This window comes from Alnus glutinosa, chromosome 14 (genome assembly GCF_958979055.1).
Source record: "Alnus glutinosa chromosome 14, dhAlnGlut1.1, whole genome shotgun sequence".
NCBI classification, from domain to species: domain Eukaryota; kingdom Viridiplantae; phylum Streptophyta; class Magnoliopsida; order Fagales; family Betulaceae; genus Alnus; species Alnus glutinosa.
The window spans coordinates 5484863-5507120 of NC_084899.1; the positions used below are offsets into that span (position 1 = coordinate 5484863).

Below are 22258 nucleotides of genomic sequence, written 5' to 3' on the forward strand. Positions count from 1 at the left end.
TTTTCAAATCGTAAGTAATGTGTACTTTTTTGAAAACGTACAATTTTAAAGACTAGACTGCAAGTTTAAAGGCCGAATGCTTAACTGGATTTTTAAAATTTATGTATTCAAATCGTTAATTTTTAAATTGCCAACCCAAACGGGCCATTAAACATCATCTACCCAATCCGGACATCCCATTTAACAAAATTGGGCCCTCTTAATCCAACACGAGATGGTATTGAAGTGAATAGGAAACCCCAATCCATCCGGGTTCCGCCCAAGTTCGCTACAGTCAAACGACGTCGCACCCTACAAACTAGAAAAACCTCCTGGATTTGATTCTTTAAACCCTAGCGACCTCTTTGGCTTCAATGGTTGCTGATCTCCGGCTTATCAACGTCTACATTACGATAAACTCTACACGTAATTCTGCGTTCACTCAAGATTGATTTAAACAAAACTCTGTGACAGTACAAATGTTGGACGAAAGCAAGTTCGATGTGCATCTGAAGCTGCGGGCACTTCGAATCCCTCGCGAGCTCTGCAAGGTCGCCACTCGAATTCTAAATGGGTGGGTGATAGTTCATTTTCTTTCTCTTAATTTCCATTTCCATTTTCTTTTCTTTAAAGATATTTTTGGCATGGCTTTTTTTTTCTTCAGGTATTTGCTCGACAAGCCCCGCATTAAGCCTATTACGGAAGATCCAACATGTGAGAAAAACCGGTACATGATATTATCTGAAAGGGTTCAGAATCCTGGTATGAATAAGAAACTGAGAAATTTATGTACGTGAATTGTTGTGAATGAGGTTTTGCAAAAAGATGGATATAAATGAAAGAATTTTAACAATTGTACTGCATCTACTGAAAATTCCATATGATTATACTGTTTTGTTTTTTAGTTACGAAGTTTAGGATGTTGAAATTTTAATGCTGCCTAGTTTTGATATAGATAGGGAGTGCGTTTAGCCCCGTGATTTTGCAGTCCAAACGCCTGTTTTTAAACAAAATTGAGGAAAGTGTTCCGTTTCAGGTTGCGTTTAAAAATGTGAAGAAAAAACCTTTTTTTTTTTGGCACAAGAGGCAGTTGGTGAATTTAAAAAAATTCACGATTTTAATGATTGAATCGCGATTTTATGAAATGCTTAAACGCTTTTTTTCAAATTTATGTTTTCATTTTCTGTGTTTTGAAATCGCTATTTTTTTTAAGCTACATGTTTTGAAACCGTTAAATCCAACGGACACGTAGTTATCGTGGTCCTTAGTGGGTTTTATTGGTTGCTTTGGCGGTGGTCTTGTATATTATATGGTAGACCCTTTATGGTGCAAAGTTTAGTTGAGCCACAAGATACAAAGATGGCATATGTTTTTGCTTAAGCTGAGGAGCCAAGGCTGACTGGTTGGCCATTATGATTTAATCGCCTTTTCATTTTAGTTCTTCAAGCGGGTCTTTCTGATTATTACTTGGGAATTGTTTTTTTGGAAGAAGTCTTTATTTTGATAATGTTTTCCTTGACTTCATGAAAATGAGCCTGAACTTTACGTCATTTATCTGTGGTCAGTATAGCATTTAATTGTTTGTGTTAGTTGGCTGTGTATTGTTTCTCTGGATGTGATTATCTCTTGCTAATAGATAACTTCTTACTGTGGGTGCAGATTTATCTGATATTCCAGGCCAAAAACTTGATGAGCTGAAAGGTTTATGCGAGATTGAAGTAGTTCCCTATTCGTTGACACTTGGATATTCATATTGGGGTTCAGGTCGGTATGATCCTCTGCAAATTATGCGGCAATAATGTTTGTTTCGCTTTTTATTTATTTATTATTTATTATATATATATATATATATCTTTTTCAATAAATTTTGTTCCTTGAACCTTGAGGATTGGCTGTTGACTCTAAGTTAACTTAACTATGCTTTATTGTACATGCTACTGCCAGTCTCTTTTCCAATTTGCATATACAACTGTCATAAGGATTATATCTTTTTAATTTTTTTTAATAAATTAAGTATTCTCTGAGTATTGAATATTTGCAACGTGAATTCTAAGGATATTGCATATTCTCTGTACAATTGTTGTTACATTGCCTTTCATGAACTGTCCATGGGTCTTCTTCTTCATGTGTGTGCAAAATCAAATATATGTTCTGATTGATGTATTGAATCTGATCATTTCTCACAGATGAATATATAAGTACACCGGTATCTCCAGATTTCGGGCAATGGCTATGTTTGATGCCCTACATCTTTATTTGTTTTTTATTATTATTATTATTAATAGTCAGACACCCCGTATCTGTGTAGGTTCAAGCGCCAAGGACTATATATTAAACTACTTGGATGTTTTCATAATTATGATGTTTTATTTGCATTCCAATTTTTATAGTATGTTGACTAATGAACAACTTTCTGCCTGGCTTTGTAATTGTAGATCATATATTGAAGCAGATTCTGCCTCCTGAAGTGGAGGTGCCTTCGTCTTTTGAAACAATAGTTAAGTATTCAGTTCATGTTTTATATATTGTTTGTTTTATTCCTTGTTTGCTAATCATTATATGCTCTCATTGCTATGTGGCTTACCAGTTACCTTACTGCACACAGCTTCGTTTGTCTTACTGATTGTCTCCATTTACAACACCAAAAACCTACTTTTCTGATCACTGAGATGAATTAACATTTCTCCATGCTTGAACAGGTCACATTGCTCATCTGAATATACATGATGAATTACTTCCCCACAAGGATGTTATTGCAAAGGTTATCTATGATGTATGTTTTCACTGGCCTTTAAATAGACCTTGCTTTTGTTCTGAATATATATGCATGGAAGGCTATATCTAACACATTCAATGAATGTGACATGTTCTTTATTTCAAAGGTTACTTTGTCCCTTCCAATTGCTTCGTGCCAATCCATCTTGCATTTCTAAATTATCCTTTGTTAAATGTTGTTGTCTCTTTGGCTCCATTTTTGTTGTTGTAAAATGTTTTCTAACGTAAAATGTTGTCAGCTGAAGATTTTCTGAAAAAATCTTTTTATTTTCTGGTATTTGGCTATCGCACTGAAAATATTTGGTTTGCATTGAAAATATTTCATGAAAACATTTTCTGCTGTCAGGGTTGCTCCAGCGGGGTTTGGTGGGGTGGGAGAGGGGGTAGTGTCTGGGGTGTGCCGTGGTGTGGGTGTTTTGCTGGGAGGGGGGTTTGAAGAAAGGAACTGTGGAGGGAGAATGTTTTACGCCTTAAAAAATGTGAACCATTTTACGAAAAACAAGTGGGCGTTTTACGGTTGACCAAGTTTTCCAAGTGCAACCAAATACCAAAAAATGCTGAAATGTTTTACAGAATACGTTATATATTGAAACAAATGGAGCCTTATTGGAAACCATTTTTCTATATTTCATCATAGTTGTGAAATGAACATCAGTAATTTTATTTCCACTATATTTCAGCAATGAACGTTCTCTCTCTCTAGCAGTGTGCATTTCTTTCTGTGTTCAAAAAACTTGTATGGTGTTCAGCTCTGTTTAGACTGTTATTTATGTTACTTCAAATGCTGGGATTATGTGGATTCTCTAATTTATAGAGCATTTATGTCTGGTTGCTGTGTCCTTGAGCTGATCATTCTTCCTCTAGATAGGTTAGTTTTTGTACTTGTATTCCTCATATTGGGGCACTTTCCTTACTGTTGAAAATAATATTCTTTGTATATTTATTTGTTTGTTCCTGTGTATACTTCATGTGTACGTAGAGTTGCCTTGCGCTTTTTATAAAATTTATTACTTATCAAAAAAAAAATTCTTTGTATATTTATAGTTTTCACCTTTGACCTTCCATCTGTACTTTTAATTCTTTATATGAAAAGCTTTGATTTATATATGCAGAAAAATTATCCAAGAATCAAAACTGTTGTTAATAAAGTTGGTACAATTACAAATGAGTTCCGAGTGCCAAAGTTTGAAATTCTGGCGGGACAAAATGATATGGTTACAGAAGTGAAGCAATATAGGGCAACTTTCAAGCTTGATTACAGCTTGGTCTATTGGAATTCAAGATTGGAACATGAACACATGAGGCTGGTTTCTAAGTTCCAAGCAGGGGAGACCATATGTGACATGTTTGCTGGTATTGGTCCTTTTGCTATTCCAGCTGCACAGAAAGGATGCGTAGTGTATGCGAATGACTTAAATCCAGATAGCATTCGTTATCTGAAGATCAATGCAGAAATCAACAAAGTTGATGATCTTGTTTGTGCATACAACATTGATGCAAGAAATTTCATTTTACAATTGATGGCAGTGCCAGATAGTGAGATTAAAATGGAGCCTGATGTTCTCAAGAGGGAAACTTGTGAGAAATATGAGATGCAGGCCAGTGAGGAATCAAAGTCAGAAAATGGGACACTGTCTGGTAATATGTTTGTGTAAATATATTTTTAATCTCCCTCTAGGTGTCGCATGTTACTCTAAGGTTTCATCTAAATCTTCTACTTATCAAAAAAAAAGGTTTCATCTAAATCTTCTATTTTCTGCAGTTGAGGCAAAGGAAGTACCAGATAATATTACTGGTAATCTGGTGTTTGCACAAGGTTCAAGTAGGACCGCCGATACATCTGTATCTGCAGTTAAAAGACCTTCAGGTAATTTGGCAAGAAAGTATCATATACACAACAATCAGGCATTGGGCCATCACTAAATTTGATGCAGTGAAGTGTCCCCTCATTGTGTCATTATTGTCAATGCTGGAGCTAGATGCATATGCAATTTACCTTTGCTTAGCCAAAGAAATGAAAAGGCCTTTCTTATTATGTCACTAGTCTCTATATTTATTGGTTGAAATAGCTGTATTTCTCCCTCGTATTTTATCCACAGAGAATGGGGGTGCTGATGGAACTGGTACCGCTGTAGCTGGTCGTAGAAAAGGAAGTGCAAATAAGAGGATGAGAGGCTCTGAGATCTCAAATGCTAAGACTTGGGAGCATGTTGATCATGTGATCATGAACCTACCCGCTTCTGCTCTTCAATTTCTTGGTAATTAAGATGCCTTTGCAATAATCTCTTTTTTGATTATTCCGTTTATTTGTTCTGTTGGGTAAATATCCTTTTTTGGTTTGATAAGTATATTTGTTGGCATATCATTTTTAAATTCATAAGGGCAAATAACTAATGCCATCAAAATCATAGGTTTTTTTTTTTTTTTTAAGCAGTTTGTTATATATTTCTTTGAGCTCTCATTTATACTTGTATCTCTGTTCCATAGCTAGTAAGATTTGTTAACAGATGTCAAACTTTGAATTTTCCTTCAGATGTATTTAGGGGCATAATCCAGAGGAAATATTGGAAGGGACCTCTTCCTTGGATTCATTGCTATTGCTTCATGCGGGCAAATGAAACCCAAGAATTTATAGTTTCAGTAAGTTACTCTGCATGTATGAAATGGTGTTTCTTTTGTTAAACTTTTTATATGCCATGCTGATTAATTTCCTGCGAGTCCTTTTAGTTTGGTGATGCTAACGTCTTTTACCTTTTTCTGATGTATAGACACAGTATATTTGTGATTTAGTCAGAGCGACGCCCTAGGGGCACTGCTCTTATCACATTGCTGTAGTGGGAATGTGGGATTTAAACTGCTTTTCCAACTATTTTGCAGGAGGCAGAGTCTGCCTTGAATGCCCGCATACAAGACCCACTATTTCATAGGGTTAGGGATGTGGCTCCAAATAAGGTATCACTATTTGGCAGCAATTTTTATTTTATTTTATTTTTTAATTTCTTTTTTTGATGCCCTTCTGTTTACCTTCGCTTTACTATACAGGCAATGTTTTGCTTAAGTTTTAGGCTGCCAGAAGCATGCTTCACTGAAGATGACACTGACACTGATGCTGTCCATTCTGCTGAGTGATTAGCAGTTCTAGAATGCTCATGCTTCATGGTTGGGTTAGAGCATGTATTTGAGCACCAGCTCTTTTGCGGCAGGTTGTAGACCTGTTACTCACAAAGGAGAAATAGAGGAAACATTGAACAGAGATGAAGGCCAATCATGATCTGAAAGATTTAGCTTCCAAGAAGAGCTGACTGCAAACCCTCACCCAGGGGGCCCCTGTCATAAAAAAAAAAAAAAAAAAAGGAAAGAAAAGAAAAGGAAAAGGAAAAGGAAGTCTCTTCATGTTATGGAGGTAATGGGTTATCTTCTTGAGACATGGCACCATTGCTCGGTCTAAGTTTGAAAGCAGCATGAAGCACCTTGGTTGACATACCGAAGTTCATGTTTTGCTTTGTAAAAATCAGGTTTTGACAGGGCTAACTAAGAATGATTTGCAATTAATTCCTATAATTCTTCGTGCTAAAGTGGTTTGTTCATTTCTTTGCCTTAAACAAGGATTATAGAGTTGTAAGTTGTTGATTTTCTGTTTTTTGTTCAGATGAATAGCTCCATTATAGGGGAAAAAAAAGGGATAATGTAATGAACAATTTATTTATTTATTTTATTTTATTCAAATTGGATTGGAAGAATTTTCTTCCACTCAGTCTGTTATTAACATGCCTGTGCTTCTATCCATGCCCCTCAGGCATTGGAGCTACTTTTTCAATGTTTCACCTTTTGAAGTAATCATTTTTATCTTTTGGGTCTTTGCAAGGCTAAAAGTATATACTGTAGAGGTCGCTGCAAAAAGCTAATTTCCTGTTACTGGGAGTTAATTCAATCAACGAAATGACAGTTCACATTGTAATTTGTAATTGTGTCCAAACAATCCCACTTCTCATCAAGTGCATATAAAATTCTCCTCTTGATCTCACGTGGCACCTATCACAAAAGGAGCTTGGGAAGCAAGAAATACAAGCTGTGAATATATCATTTCCTTATAATATATATATATCCAGTATCTTTTTGGTTGATCGTAGGATTGCACTACAGCTCTACTTGCTAAGTTGCTATCCTTTTGTGATGATAAAGAGTGAACTTTGATAAAAGGGCAACGCAAAGAAAGAAAGGAAGACAATTACAAGCATGCAGCACGTCAAGGTGGGGTGGAAAGTTGGCATTTTGGAAGGATTCTCTTTAATCCTCTTCAAAAGAGGTCAATGGTGTTTCAACCTCACCTTTAACAAGTCTTGTGTTCCCATTTTGGCTTCATCACTCGTTCCTACAAACATGACGGAAAATGATTTTCGTCGTAAAATATTTTTAATGAAATCATTTTTTTAAAAAATTGACTTTCCTAAAAATATTTTCCAGCATTTAGTTAGTACGAACAAATCACCTGCGGCGAAAAATCACCGGTGATGAGATTATGTCACTGACCGGCAGGATTCCGGCTACTTTTGCTAGATTTCGGAGATGAAGGTCGAAATCCGGCCAGTTTCGCTAGAATCTGGCACAGAACAGCTGAATCCTGGCCAGTTGGCCGAAAGCCAACTGTTCTGGCCAGATCCTGACCAGGTGGCCAGAATCCGACCGTTCTGTCCAGATCCCGACCAGGTGGCCAAAATCTAGCCATTCTTTTCAGATCCCCGCTAGCTAGCTGGAATCTAGCCGTTTTGGCAAAATTTCGGCGATGGTTGCCGGATTCCAGCAATGGTCGACTACTTGAGCGTGAAGGTCGACTCCGTCGTTTAAAAGAGAGTCGATTATGTTTGCTTTCTAGGGAAAATGATTTACACTTTTAAAAAGCGTAAATCATTTTCTGAAATTTACTAAGTATTTTTAGTCAAATGAAAATTATTTTCAGATTGACTATTATTTTTGCCCCCACCAAATACCGAAAAATAACGAAAACATTTTTCAGAAAACATTTTACGCCGAAACAAACGGAACATCAATTTCCTTGTAATCAAGACTCCGTTTGTTTTGGTATAAATTACTTGTTTTGTTTGTTTGTTATCCTGAAAATAGTTTAAACTTTTTTTTTTAATATTTGTGACTTATATAAAAAATCGTTAAATATTTTTTTATATTTTCATATAATTTGAGTGCTGCTGCGAATGGCCAATTCTCTTTTACGTTTCCATGCCCTTTAAGTCAAAAATTTTGGTCCCATATTATAACGTACGGTAAAAAAAAAGAGGCAAAGTTAGGATAATAGAGGAGAGTAAAAATAATAAATAAATAAAAAAACCCATCCTATCATCCCTATCCTCCCACAGTGGATAGCGAAGTGTTGCTGACAGTGACAGTTTGTGATAAATAGAACAGCCGGTTATTATATGATTTTTTACCATGAATTTTTTTATTTTTTTTGTCAATAGTTGTTTTTACTACACGACAAATTGATTCTATTATTAAAGATGTTCTTCTTCTTTTTCTGGGCAATATTTATTTATCTGATTATATAATTTTTTTTATTATATTCTACTATTTAGTATTATATTTAAAATTATTAATATAGAGAGAATTTATTTTTTAAAATTATGCATTCGGATGATTTAAAAATAAAAATTGAATAAAATGTGGGTAAAATTTAAATTTTAAAAAACAATTCAAACATATTTTAAAAAATAATAAAATATAATTATTACCCAAATATGCCCTAATATTTCCGTGTGCATTATTTTACTACATGGGCATTCTTCTGGGTCCCATTGATGATTTCAAGCCCCGTAATTCCCCCACTTCTTTGCTTCAGTATTTGCCCACAAAAAGTCTTAAGAAAAAAAAAATAAAAAAGCTGGCAAGTAGTGTGACGACGCGTGTTGATGAGCTGGCCCACCACAACTGAATAACTGAATTAAGGAACGAATCTTTTATTGTTTTCCAACTTTTCCTTCTCCATAGTTTATGCAAACCAGCCATGGTAGATTTCCATTCCTCCTTGTCCATGAAGGTTTTCTCAAAAAGCCAACGGTACTAGCTTTCTAAATTCCATAAATTCCCCTTTCCCGGCCCCTTCTCTCTCTCCCCCCCTCTCTCTCTCTCTCTCTCTCTCTCGCTTCCTTTCAGTCCTTTCTGCTGAATCTCTCTTGGTTCAAGAAAGATTCACATTCATATAGGCGGCGACCCCATTAGAGATTCGTCCTTGAGAAGAAAGAAAATGGCACAAACAGTACTAGACTCTGGCTACTCGTTGCTACTTTTTCTTTTTTTCATCATGACCATGGTCTTTAACGGCAAGAGTGTAGGAGTGAACTGGGGAACTCAGGCGACAAACCAACTCCCGCCGGAGAAGGTTGTTAAAATGCTGACGGATAATGGGTTCGATAAGTTGAAGCTCTTTGAGGCCGATGAGGCGATTTTGAAGGCTCTGGTAGGGACTGACATTGAGGTGATGCTTGCAATACCCAATAAGATGTTGAAGAAGATGGGTGAGGATCCTGCCGCTGCTGCTTCCTGGGTTGACGCCAATGTCACTAGTTATTCCTACAATGGTGGAGTCAATATCAAGTTGAGTCACACACCCTTTCTTCTTGTCATGGATTGATGCTCCTGTTTGTGCTTAAGATGGGGTCCTAGTTTCTCCATTTTTATCTGGTTTTATGAACGTGGTTCATCTTCTCGATCTGAAGTAGTATTCTCTCGATCACTTTTCGATCTCTATATACCTTCCTCGAATGGGTTTTCTTTATTCTAGAAATAAACCAAATGGTCTTCCTGTTGTTCTAGTTTTCCTCATTGAATTACCCTAGAGCACTATTATTTTGTGTCACCCATATATAGTTCATTACTCTGTCTCAATACTTTTTCTATCATCTTTCTTCTCTGCGAGACTAGGTACCTAACTAGCTTGAGTCCATGATTCTTTCAGAGAATATTCAGTTTCTAGATCTATTTCTTTTTTCTTTTGGCTACTTTGAGCCTAAGAGTTCTCCATTTGACCTTTCGAATTCGTAATCTAAAAGTTCGATAAACATTGTTTACGCTTATATTTTTTAAAAATTGCGATTCAAAAATGTAGAAAAATTTGTACTTTCAAATCGTAAGAAATTAAGTAGATTTAAAAAAACGTACGATTTTAAATGTTAAATTACGATTTTATCAAACACTTTTAACTGTATTTTTAAAAATTTTAATTTCAAATTAATAATTTTAAAATCATACGTTTTGAAATCACAAATTCAATCGCAATGTATATGAGAATTGATTTTGCAGGTACGTTGCTGTAGGCAATGAACCCTTCCTTCAAGCTTACAACGGCAGCTATCTACACTGCACATTACCAGCCCTCAGAAATATCCAGCAAGCACTCGACCATGCCGGGCACGGTTCCAAGGTCAAAGCCACAGTCCCCTTCAATTCGGACGTTTACAACTCCCCGGACTCGAACCCGGTGCCATCTGCCGGTGACTTCCGGGCTGATCTCCGAGACATCACAATCGAAATAATCCAATTCCTATATACAAACGATGCACCTTTCACTGTCAACAGCTATCCATTCCTCAGCCTCTATTATGGGAACGGTTATTTCCCCATGGACTTTGCTTTCTTTGATGGAACCAAGCAGTCTGTCGTTAGAGATGGTGATTTGCTTTACACCAACGTGTTTGATGCAAATCTCGACACCCTGGCTTCGGCTTTAGCTAAAGCCGGTTACCCGGATACGCGTATCATAGTCGGAGAAGTTGGCTGGCCGACTGACGGCGACAAAGATGCAAACATCCAAAATGCAAAGAGATTCAACCAGGGATTGGTCCAACATGTTTTGAGCGGAAATGGAACCCCACTTAAGAAAGGTACTGTTAAATCATTATTTATTTTAAAAATTTGAACGAATAATAATTGATAAATTTAATCATTTAATTTATATTCTAACAGGTACGATAGACATATATATGTTTAGTCTCATCGACGAGAATGCTAAAAGCGTTGCTCCTGGGAGCTTTGAAAGGCACTGGGGGATCTTTGAGTTCGACGGAAAGCCCAAATATGAACTGGATTTGTTGGGTTTGCAAGAGAATAAGGGTCTGATTCCGGCGGAAGACGTGGAGTATTTGATGAAAAGATGGTGTGTTCTAAACCCAGATGCTAGCAATTTAGAGGACCTGCCGCACAATATTGACTACGCCTGTAGCCTATCAGATTGCACTGCTTTGGGCTATGGATCTTCCTGTAATCATCTAAGCGCCCAAGGGAATGCATCTTATGCTTTTAACATGTATTATCAAGTCCACGACCAGCAGAGTTGGGACTGTGACTTTTCTGGTTTGGCTATGCTGACTCACGAGGATCCGTCCGATGAGAAGTGCCAGTTCCCGGTGATGATTGCTTATGGTTCATCGTTGCTGCTGCATGGGGAAACTTCAGATGTACTAGTTAAAATCGTTGGGGTATATATGTTTATTTTGTTCATCTTGTATCTGAGCATAGGGGAATATCAGATACATTAGGGAATTATTAGGAATCATTGGGCTATAAAGCCTATAATTGATAAGATAGCTTCATGAGGATCGGAGGATATATATAGACGATATAGTTTCCATGCATGTGTATAAAAAAACTTCTTTCATTTTCTAGCTCATTTTCGTCTCTACTTTGTCATATATATATATATATATATATATATATATATATATATATATATATATATATATATATTATTGTTGTTATCGTAAACAACAATAATAAATAATATGAAATAAAAAGAGAAAAAAAAAAAAAAAAAACAGATTTACGTGATTTAACAAAGTGCTTACGTCTACAGGAATATGACTATATTCAATAATGATATAGAGTTACAGCATAACATATTTATTAAAAAAAAAAAATCTATTATACGGACAAGTATTAAAAATTTCAAAATACCTTGTATCGTACCTCAACCGCCAATTGGCCATCATACTGGTATTCTCATATTACTTTTAACACCTCATAGATATATTCTCTTATAGATGTATTTAATTAATAGGATACTTGGGATTACCTTATTTATATCCTCATATATAATTGTTTTTTTTTTTCTCATATATAATTGTTAGAAACACAATAACGCAGCGAAATACAATATTTACCGTACCAAAAACTAGATTTGATGAATTTGTTCCACGTGTTGGGCTTTTAAATCACCAGTATTTTTTCCTCTAATGCTTTGTTTGTTTCGACGTAAAATAATTTCAGGGAAGTCATTTTTCTAGAAAATATTTTTCGGCGAAAGCATTTTCCGGTGTTTAGCGCGTACGAAAAATCATAAATATTTTTTAATATTTTTATTCAATCATATTAACCTATAAAAATTAATTTTTATTCAAAACATATAAATATTAATGTAAAATAATATAAAAATTACCGAATACGAGATTCCGTCATTGACATCTTTAGCAAACTCTTTATATGGATCATAATAGTTAAATATAGTTATTATGAGTTACTTTATCCCTCCATTCATTTTGCTACAATTATATGAAAGTTCACGTTAACACATTCTAGTTCTTTTTATTATTATTATTATTTCTCATTTCTCTTCTCTCTCCCCTCCTTTATCTCTCTCTCTCTCTCTCCCCCTTCCTCAACTTTTACAATAAAAAATACATTAAAAAATAATATTAAAATAAAGTAGAGAGTAGGATATAGAAAAATATATATTTTGAGTAGCTAAAATAGCCACAGATGGAGATGCTCTTATCAGAATATTGGCTAGAGGAAGTAGTCAAGTAGGAATACAGGGAAGTAAGTCTTAGTCAACCTTATGTGTCGAAACCATACTATGGCAGTCTTTTTGGGGCCAGCCGTGCGTTTTTAGTTTGTAGAAAAGAAAATTATCTAACATCTTTCATATACCTCTTATTTATTTTTATTTTTCATCAACTAATTTTTAATGGCATAAATTTAAAATGAAAAAAAGACATCACGTAAGAGTGAGTGTGAGAAATGTGAATGAAAGAGGTATGAGAATCATTTCCCTAAATTTCGTTTGGTTTGCAGCATAAATATTCTATTGGAAAATAAAATAGTTATTAGGAGTAATTACATTTTCCCTCCATGAATTACCAAAAAATGCGCGATGCCCCCATAAACTATCAACTCGACCAAAATAGAGTATTCAATTACCAAAGACAACTATTTTTTCAATTCCGTCAGTTAGAGGGGTTAAAATAAACAGTCAACAGGTCATGTGCCGTTTTGCATGGGAGCATGTTGGAAGATAGTGGTAGTTCATGGTGGGAAAGAGGAAGATCGTGGTAGTTCACGGGGGGAAAAGAGGAAGAAAATGAGGGTGAAACAGCGTGTGATGATCACGTGACCATTTGACCGTTTATTTTAACCCCTTTGACTGACGGAAGGGGGGAAAATGGTTGTCTTTGGTAGTTGAATGCTCTATTTTGGTCGAGTTGGTAGTTCATGGGGGCATCGCGCAATTTTTGGTAGTTCATGGGGGGAAAAGATAATTACCCCTAGTTATTATTAGGTCAAAATAAAAGAGATGAATGGAATGGCTATTCTTACTCTTTAACTTGGTAACAACTCATATACTTTAATTAGGATCCAATCAAAATTACTAAAAAAAACTTCACATTATTATTTTTATTATTTAAAAAAAAGTTAAAAAAAAACTCAAATTATTAAAAAAAAAAAATCGAAATCAGTGGGTGGCTGACCACCCACCAAAGAGCCGGGAGTGGTTTCCCTTACCAAACAAAGGACATTTCATTTCAGGGTTTATTCTGCGAACCAAACGGTGCTTAGAAAATAGTTTGGTTTAGGGTGCGTTTGAGATTGCGATTTCGTAGAAAAAAAGTATGATTTTAAACCAAATCGCAGAAAATGAACCGTTTTGGAAACTGCGTTTATAAAAAATTGCAATTTGAAAACGCAGAAAAATGCTTATTCAAATTACAAGCAATGGGGTGTGCTTTTTTGAAAACGCGGTATTTTAAAAGGCTAACCAGCTATTTTAAAGGCCAAACTGTGATTTTGGTAAACGCTTAACTGCGTTTTTAAAAATCACTTTTTTAAATCGCAAACCCAAACGAACTCTTAGTTTGTAAATAATTAGGGGGGAAAAAAAAAATTATTTTATATTATTATTTTCTCTCGAAAACAATTTTTGGAAACCACAAAAAAAAAAAAAATAAATAAATAAATTGAAAATTAGGAAAGAAGAAAGGTGTGGAAAGAGAGTGTTGTCTGGCGTTTAATCGGGAGAGAGGTGCAGCAACAGCAAGCATGGATGAAATTGAATTCCGACGCCTTCTTGCTCTCTTCCCCATCGTCCGATCTCGCGATTACCATGTAACTCTGCTTCTATTTACCAAGTTTTTTGTTTTTGTTTTTGTTTTTTTGTTTTTAAGAATAAAATCTTTGAGGTTCGTGGGCGTTCAAGAAAAGTGTTTAATATTTGACCCAGAAGGTTCCCTCGTCGTTTTGATGCCATTATGTGTACTGGGTCTCTCTTTATATCTTGTTTGAGTGGCTGAAAGTTTCCCTTTTGGGATTATTTTCGCATTTGTTGTGGTTGTTCTTAGTTTCTGATGGTTAAAGTCTATACTGGTTGCAGAGATTTCTTCTTCACATGATATGTAGATTGTAGCATAGAGGTTGATCCAGTATGGTATGATTTGAACTACCTGGGGTTTGAATGTACAACGATTACACAAAAATAATTAATGGGGATGGAGTAAACAGAAGCATTTACATTGTTCTGTCAGAGATAATTCATGAATGGAACAAACAAGTGGGTTTGCTAACAATGACAAAACTGAAATCAGGGGTGATGACTTATGAACGATATGTCGTAGAACTAACATGTAAGAGGAGATCAAGGATGTTTTATTCAGATTCATATCTGACAATCAGATTAAGTGAGAAGTGTTGTCTGAATGAGTTTTCTTGTTACTTTGGCATGTTACAAATTGATGATACATGATACTGACGTTTGATGTGTTTGCCTAAGACATGTCTGTTACATAGCTTCTTGAAATATTATGTGTTGTATGGTAATTTTGATAAGCATCCTACATATTGTTGGTCTTGCCACCCATCGTTGAAGGAGAATATTACTAATAGGCATATGTAGCAGAACTTGGTCGCATTCTCAATTCATTACATGATTAATTGCATGACAGAAGCTTTTGATGGAGTTCAATGCTCGATTTAGTGTATTTTTATTTTAGTCTAGTAATTGTGTATATACTTTTCAAATGTTTCATTGTGTTTTTCAAGTAGCTTCCTTGTTACAAATTATCTACTATAAACTGCACATTTTGCTCCTTCCTTTCACATTGCCACAATCAAATGATCAGCGTTGCGAATATTTTCTTATATTTTTATTATTATTTTTATCTTTCATCTCTTACAGGTTTATTTTTTGTTGTATCATCAAGTTGAGATTTTGAATAATCTTTTGTCTCCTACCATAGGTTTGCCTTTCACTAAAAATTTATGGAACAGGATTTCAATCTGTGAGCAAACATCTGGTTCTAGGTTCCTTGAGTGAGATTTTGAGTAATCTTTGTCTCCTATCCTAGGTTTGCCTTTCACTAAAAAATCTTGGAGCATGATTTCAATCTGTGAGCAAACATCTGGTTATAGGTGTCTTCTTGTGTTGGGTGATTGATAACTCCTAAAAACACCTCTCATGAAGGGATTTTTATTGTTTACTTTTCTTTCACCTACCTGTCTAGCTAGTGATTAGGAGAGGGAATCGGATCCTCTCCATTTCATATGAAATGGAGAGGAGCCGGTTCACAGCTGAGATTGTGTTAAAAAGATCTAAGGTTTACAAACTGCCATCTCATTTAAAAGTCATTAACGTTATCTTTTAGCAAACTTAACATACATTAGGTTTACCAGCCGGAAAACAAAAACAAACAGGAAAAGACAAAACCCACTTGAATCCCTCTGATCTCTGAACATACTGAACTAATCTTCTCTCTCTCATGGCTGAGATTGATTATCCTACAAAACCAAATACCATCACCACCACACCTCTAAAGCTCTTCGGCTTCAACATCCAAAACGTTTCAGAAGAAAACGACTCAGATTCAAGCAAATCCTCATCTGGGTCAACGTTATTGATAATAAGTGAGCAACAATTTTTATTTTGTTTTGTGAAAAACCAAGTCTTGGAGTCAACGTTAGTGATAAATTCCAATTTTAAAGGTTATTGAAGCTTTATTTGATTCTGGGAACCAAGAATTGAATGATTACAGGTTCTTTTATCTGATGTCACATGGCATTATATCGTTTTGGATCTGAGCTGATTAAGGCATATATCATATGTCATGTTATAAGGTTTACTATAATATATGAGTCATCTATACAAAAACAAGTACTAAATCTTTCTAGCCGCGTATACTGGAAAAAGAAAAATGTCAACTTGAAGAGTAAACCCCAAATGAACCACTTCTTTCTTTCTCTCTGTCTCTAGAAAGTTCAGTCCCTTTCTTGCTTAAAAGCTTCTTCTGTAGCTTCTCTTTTCCTTTACATGTGCAACTTCTTTCCCCACAAAGCCTTGGAGACTGTTGCTCACATTCTGGGTATTTGGTATTGTGGGATAATCAATCTTAGCCATGAGAGAGAGAGAAGATTAGTTCAGTGATCAGTGAGACAGATCAGAGGGATTCAAGTGGGTTTGACTTTTCCTATTCCTTGGATTTGCCTTTTCCTATTCGTTTTCCAGCAAGTAAACTAACATATGTTAAGTTTGCTAAAAGAACGGTAATGGATTTTAAATAGGTGGCAGTTTGTAGACCTTAGATCTTTTAAACACAATCCCAGCCATGAACCAGCTCCTCTCCATTTCATTTGAAATGGAGAGGATTCGATTCCTTAGGAGAAGTGGTATTCAGGGGCGGACCCATGTTTAGCTATGCCCCCCCCCCCCCCCCCCCCCCCCCCCCTCCATTTTTTACGCTTCTCTACGTTTGTTTGTCTGTTGAGGAAAAATACTGCAGATATGTGTTTTGAAGTTCCCAAGAGTCAAGAAATCATGCTTCTTTTTTGCCTCGTTATTGAGGTACTTGAAAATGTGACGCAATTTAGGGAATATGTTACCAAGCAGGCCCCTCTTATTCTCATCCCAAAAAAAAAAAAAAATCCTAGTTCTGCCCTTGATGGTACTGATCTTTACTTGTCTCTTAGCAACACGATCTTGCATTCCCATCTCTTAGGGCTCGTTTGGGTGTGCAATTTTTTTGAAAAATATTCAAAATTGCGAATTTGAATTTGAATTAATTCAAAGTTGGATAAAATCTTAGTAGAATTTGAATTCTAAGAGACAGTATTTGAAAAACGGCTGTCACCCAAACATGCCCTTAGTTACTATAATCCTCGTCGTTCCTATTTAGAATATTGGTTATTTGGCCCCTAGGCCTTGGCCTAGGTGGTATAGGTTACGGTGGGGTTCAGCAGGCTTTAGGACTGAATCTTGCTTAACCAGAAAGATGCTAATTAATGCTAGTCCCTGGCTTGTAATTCTTTGTATGAAGGCATTCTAGGTAATGCCGTGGAGGAAAGCTGAAGATTGGTATCGCATTGATCGTGAGACAACTGGTTCAAAAAAAGTAAAGAAATCCAAAGACCCATGAATTAATCAGGTGTAGTATATGACATGGGAGGTGTAATGGACAGCTAACGTCATATTTAGGACCTGAATTGATTGGAGAAATAAGAGGATTATTCAGTACAGACGGAAATGAATGGCATTAAGGTAGAGTTGATGTGGTGTTAACTTCAGAATCCAATCATATTGGTTAGAACCCAGAGTGAGTTCTTTTTGATAATAGGCCACAAGAATAAAAATTGGACTTAAATCTACCAGAAAGAGGATTTAGCTCATATTTAACTTAACTCTCTCTTTGAGTAATTCAATTTTTGTTAAGGAGAGGAAACTACTGCAGTTCTTAGGGTAAGATGCCCTTGGAGCATAGATGCATCATCCCTTTGGGAGCTTCAGCACTACCCAACAAGTGTAGGACCTTGATCCTTCTTAACGAGTGTCAAATTCACTTGCTATGTCATGAGCGGGGTATTAAGTTTTAAGAGAGAAATACTGCACTCTTTTTTTCTGAGCCAATTTAAATGGATATGCTAGGATAATATATATTAATATGAAATGCTGCATTGTAATTTAGATCTTGAGATGTAATACAATGCAGCAATTGTTACATAGATCTTACTTTTGATTTGGAACAGATCAAGTCCATTAGCCAATGTGTTGGCAGGAAATCATTATATATCTTACTTCTATGCTCGTTATCTGCTACATCTGTGTTTGTCAGCTTATTTTGATCTGTGTTTTGAACTTTTTATTCAAGGATAGAAAAATATTGCATCGAGGCTATTGCGTTGATCTTGTTCAAGGTTGATATTGAGATGAAATTTTCAAAATTTATTATGAAATGTGGTATATCTTAAGTGAGGCTTCTTGAATTTTTGCAAAGCCAAAAATTCTTAGATGGTCGAAAATTGTATAGAACTAAAATATTTTTTCTAATATTCCTAACTTGAAACTCTTTTTTCCAACGACTTCTTCTGAAATAATTTAGTGGAACTACCTAAATAGTTATGCAGTTTCTATTGTCTTAAACTGTGCACAACACGACTTCAAAATTTTGATGAAAATTTCTCTCTTTGGTTGCTTATATATATGCATTTTGTTTGGTTTTTTAATATATCTTCAGGTGGAATCAGAGGCATCAAGAGAGTCAACCTCTAAGTCAACGCAGAAGGAGGTGGTATGATTGGCACTGCTTAATGCAATATTATGCATTTGTGTATATTCAGCTCTAGTTGACAGTTTTGACTTCACAACAGATAAAGGAATGGCAAGATGCATGGGATGAGGGGGATACAAGGGATGTTGAGATTCAAGGAAATAGCAAAGATGGTATCCATCAGATAATTTTTTTCATATTATAATTTTCTTTGTTAGTTATGGTGCATTTCTTTTGTGTACAGTGGATTTGGGAGGGCAAAAGGAACGGTAGGGAATGGTGGGTTCATTTGATAGCTGATTCTGATCAAAAGCAGATTCCATTTCATTCCCTCCTAAGCATTCCACCCAGTAGTGGGTGGAATATTTCATTCACTTCAATAAATGACATGAAATTTCACTTCTCTTTCTTAAAAGACATAAATAAAAGAAAACGGTGTAATTGTCACGTCAACATTTCTTTCCTTTTCATTCCTTCACTTATGGACTCCCACTGTGAAGACGTAGGAGTATGAGCAGTTTGAGCTGAAAGTCTCCCATACTGTATGGAGGGCAGGGAGCATAGATGCCAAACAAACCTGAACCCTATCTATCATTGTAGAAGCTGTTTCTCGGAAGGATTATTGTTCTCAGGTTATCCAATCAATTAATCCCCTAAACCGGGGAAGCTTAAGTGGAACACATTGGAAGGAAAACACCCCCATCCTCATTCATTGATAAAAAAAAAAAAAAAAGATAAAAAAAAAAAAAAAAAAAAAAAAAAAAAAAAAAAACACCCCATCCTTTCTATTCTTTTCCATTCAATCTTAAATTCATTCTTTCCTTTCCCTTCTTGTCCTTTACAAACTTCCAAAAAACCCTAGTATTTTATTGATGGATTTAATGTCAACAAGGCTCAGCACGTTGCAATGTGCTTTAATAAATCAATCCATTAATTTGAGTAAAGATTACACAAGAAAACAGCAAAATTCTGCCAACACATCCCCCAGATGAAACTTTTCAATGGGTGACTAAGATGCATTTCCACTTGTATCTTTGCTTTTTAGTCCCGAAGTTAAATTGTCATGCTTATGTGTTTGTGTGCTAACAGATGCATTTTGGGGGAAGCTAAAGTTGGCTGCTGAGAGGAAGGTACGCTGAACTCCAATTATGTTATGAAAATTACTAGAGTTCCTAATCTTGCCAATTCTAGCATTTCAAATGCCAACATTATCTAATGCATGAAACTTGTGGACCATGATTCCTTGAATATTTCATATTTGGAGAGATAAAAACTAAATGCTTTGGGAAGTGGAGTTTCCCATGTTCAACTTCTTGGTTAAATTCTAAGATTTTGGATTCTTCTGTGAACTGACATGGTCTAATGGTGATCTAGGGAAATGAGATAGAAATAGAAATGGAGCCATGCGCATTGAATACTTACTAATGACTGCACTAAGGTGGAGAAGTGTATTGGTTGAAGTAAAAGATGTTGCAAGAAAGGGGCGAAAAAGGGGGCACATGGATTACACAAACATGTTCTACAATTATTTAAAGGGAATTATAATTGATTTTGAAATGTTACATGCTATGTAGATTGTAATTTGTGATCTTGAAGATCCATAGAAGTTGTGTAGCCTTAACATATGGTAATCTCTCTCCTCCCTGGCTTTAATTCATTATCTGTTGCTGGGCCGAAAAAAGTTGCTTTTAAGTGACAAAACAATACACTCATTGTTGGTCCAGTAATTGTTGAGGAAGGAGTGAGCAAATCAACTACCATTTTCTCTACTTGCATCAAACTTTTCATAGTTACCTCACTTCAGTCAATGAAGTACTAACCTAGTATATTTTTGGTAGCTTTTACTTGTAACATAAGTCACCTTTTATTCAATCAAATCCGCTCGGGTAATTGGATATCCGTTGGCTTCTGCAGTTGCTTTCTATGTTTATTATATCGTATCAATTTCAGCCATTGATTAGAAACTTCTGATGCTGTTATGTTATGCCTTATTTAGAATTGGAATCATATTTTGTTTATTAGGGTCATTGTCATGTGATTTCACAACAAATATGGCTAGAAAGGTTTTTGGAAGATTTGAAATTCTTTAGTGATTTTGCAATATTCTCAGTGTATGGAAGAAGAGATGGGATGGGAGGGAGATTAACTATTGGTGCTCATTTATGTTATAGGTGGGGGCAGCAGAAGCAGAGAGATTTTGCAAGGCTTTTCAAGTAATTCATAAAAGAGTTGTAAGTATCTTTTACATTTATGCAATTCTGCAATCAAGCTTTTGTTTCCGGATGTTAATGTAATTAAAATTTATTTTGCTATTATTTCCAGGTGCATGAAGAACTGAGTTTAGATGCTGCTAGGAACTCCATAAACTCGTCAAAAAGCTCTGAAGAATAGTTTCATGCAGGCTTTCTTCGTTTTCTTCTCTCTTGAGGAGTACGTGAGAGACTTGGTTTGGATGACACATTGTAATCTTAGTGTTTGGATTTAATTATTGTGTAACATTGAATTATGAAATTAATTTTTTGATAATTCAAACTATAAATATATATATATATATACATATAATCTAGTGGTCGGATTATCAGAATATTAATTGGATTAAAATTCATTGAGTGGTGTGATGTTCACAATGTAAATCTTAAATTAATTTTGATTAATATTTTTAGAAGATTTAGAGAAAAAAAGAAAAAAGAAAAAAGGCAAGTCATTTTTTATTTTACGAAGGGTAATTTCATTATTTTGGCTAACAGACATTGCAATCTCAATGGTAAATTGTGAGACATTGCAAAAAGGATAGTACCCTTTCATGTATAAACTCATAATTATTTTAGATATTATAAAATTAAAATTCATTTAATTTATAATATGATTTTTTTAATCTTTGATAATCTACAAGTAGATTTTTTAAAATGCTCATCAAATAACAAGTTATTGAATGGTGTAGTATTGACAATCTTTTATTTATGAACAAAAATTTCTTATAAATCGGTTTGTAAAAAGTTTTATACAATTACATGTGTCCTTTAAACATGTGAGAATCACATGTTAGTTTAATACCATATGCTTCTCACATACTTTTTTAATAGCATTAATAAAAGCACTTGTATTTCTCACATGTTTAAAGAACACGTGTCACTCTTATACGTGGGTTGTATGAAATTTTTGTCCTTTATTTATATATGTAGATTTTGAGTGACCTTCGTATATTCATGAAAAATCATTTCAAACAGTAAGAGAAAAGGGTAAAAGGCAAAATAAATAAATAAAAAAGTAGATCGAAAGGAATAAAGGCAGAAGAGCATTTTATTTGTAAAGTTTAATGAGGCACTTGACTGTTGGCCCTAAAAGCAAAGAGAAATTTTATTTCTACGTCTCTTATTTATTTCCATTCATGTTTTTTTTTTTTTTTTTTTTTTTTTTTTTTTTTTTTTTTTAAAGTTAATGATTAAATCTGTAGATCTAATAATTTATTTGAAAATAATAATAATATAGCAGGTTTCAAAAGCAAAACAATCAAGCTATGCGAATAATAAAGATCCGATCAGATCAGATATTGGAGTAATACTACATATCATCCCTTTGTCCTTTTTTTATCCTCTCAAAATTGATGTGGGTGTGGCTCTTTAAATCACTATTAAATTTATGATAGATCATTATTAAATTTTGATCCAACGATGATTTTAAAAGCCACATAAAAT

The 22258-nt window shown here is 34.9% G+C and overlaps 3 protein-coding genes across 5 annotated transcripts; all 3 read left to right on the forward strand.

Annotated features, from left to right (window-relative positions):
* The first annotated feature begins 347 nt into the window (after window positions 1-347).
* LOC133856552 (tRNA (guanine(37)-N1)-methyltransferase 2) lies at window positions 348-6480 on the forward strand. 2 transcript variants are annotated; one of them, XM_062291606.1, is made up of 11 exons: window positions 348-553; window positions 644-741; window positions 1639-1743; window positions 2415-2475; window positions 2677-2752; window positions 3867-4392; window positions 4517-4621; window positions 4854-5012; window positions 5288-5394; window positions 5632-5706; window positions 5797-6480. In XM_062291606.1, the coding sequence occupies exons 1-11, from the start codon at window positions 459-461 to the stop codon at window positions 5881-5883; spliced, it is 1494 nt and encodes a 497-aa protein (XP_062147590.1). In that variant the 5' UTR covers window positions 348-458; the 3' UTR covers window positions 5884-6480. The 2 variants fall into 2 exon arrangements, with proteins under 2 accessions (XP_062147590.1, XP_062147591.1); XM_062291607.1 differs by having other exon boundaries at window positions 2677-2740.
* Window positions 6481-8851: 2371 nt separating this feature from the next.
* Window positions 8852-11431, forward strand: LOC133857415 (glucan endo-1,3-beta-glucosidase 8). The gene is made up of 3 exons (XM_062292677.1): window positions 8852-9360; window positions 10066-10646; window positions 10729-11431. Exons 1-3 carry the CDS (start codon window positions 9011-9013, stop codon window positions 11298-11300), a joined length of 1503 nt encoding a protein of 500 aa, XP_062148661.1. The 5' UTR covers window positions 8852-9010; the 3' UTR covers window positions 11301-11431.
* A 2567-nt stretch (window positions 11432-13998) lies between these two features.
* On the forward strand, window positions 13999-21118 carry LOC133857687 (uncharacterized). Of its 2 annotated transcripts, none has more exons than XM_062292990.1 (6): window positions 13999-14139; window positions 18531-18584; window positions 18664-18736; window positions 19653-19693; window positions 20735-20794; window positions 20886-21118. In XM_062292990.1, exons 1-6 carry the CDS (start codon window positions 14074-14076, stop codon window positions 20952-20954), a joined length of 363 nt encoding a protein of 120 aa, XP_062148974.1. In that variant the 5' UTR covers window positions 13999-14073; the 3' UTR covers window positions 20955-21118. The 2 variants fall into 2 exon arrangements, with proteins under 2 accessions (XP_062148974.1, XP_062148975.1); XM_062292991.1 differs by having other exon boundaries at window positions 18531-18581.
* Window positions 21119-22258: the final 1140 nt, after the last annotated feature.

Excerpts from the sequence above, each read along its gene's own strand:
- LOC133856552 (XM_062291606.1), top strand. The coding sequence starts at position 459 with ATGTTGGACGAAAGCAAGTTCGATGTGCATCTGAAGCTGCGGGCACTT. Across the intron at positions 554-643 it reads GCCACTCGAATTCTAAATGG|GTATTTGCTCGACAAGCCCC; the intron begins GTGGGTGATAGT and ends TTTTTTCTTCAG. Across the intron at positions 5,395-5,631 it reads CCCAAGAATTTATAGTTTCA|GAGGCAGAGTCTGCCTTGAA; the intron begins GTAAGTTACTCT and ends ACTATTTTGCAG.
- LOC133857415 (XM_062292677.1), top strand. The coding sequence starts at position 9,011 with ATGGCACAAACAGTACTAGACTCTGGCTACTCGTTGCTACTTTTTCTT. Across the intron at positions 9,361-10,065 it reads AATGGTGGAGTCAATATCAA|GTACGTTGCTGTAGGCAATG; the intron begins GTTGAGTCACAC and ends TTGATTTTGCAG. Across the intron at positions 10,647-10,728 it reads TGGAACCCCACTTAAGAAAG|GTACGATAGACATATATATG; the intron begins GTACTGTTAAAT and ends ATATTCTAACAG.
- LOC133857687 (XM_062292990.1), top strand. The coding sequence starts at position 14,074 with ATGGATGAAATTGAATTCCGACGCCTTCTTGCTCTCTTCCCCATCGTC. Across the intron at positions 18,585-18,663 it reads AGTCAACGCAGAAGGAGGTG|ATAAAGGAATGGCAAGATGC; the intron begins GTATGATTGGCA and ends ACTTCACAACAG. Across the intron at positions 20,795-20,885 it reads AAGTAATTCATAAAAGAGTT|GTGCATGAAGAACTGAGTTT; the intron begins GTAAGTATCTTT and ends TATTATTTCCAG.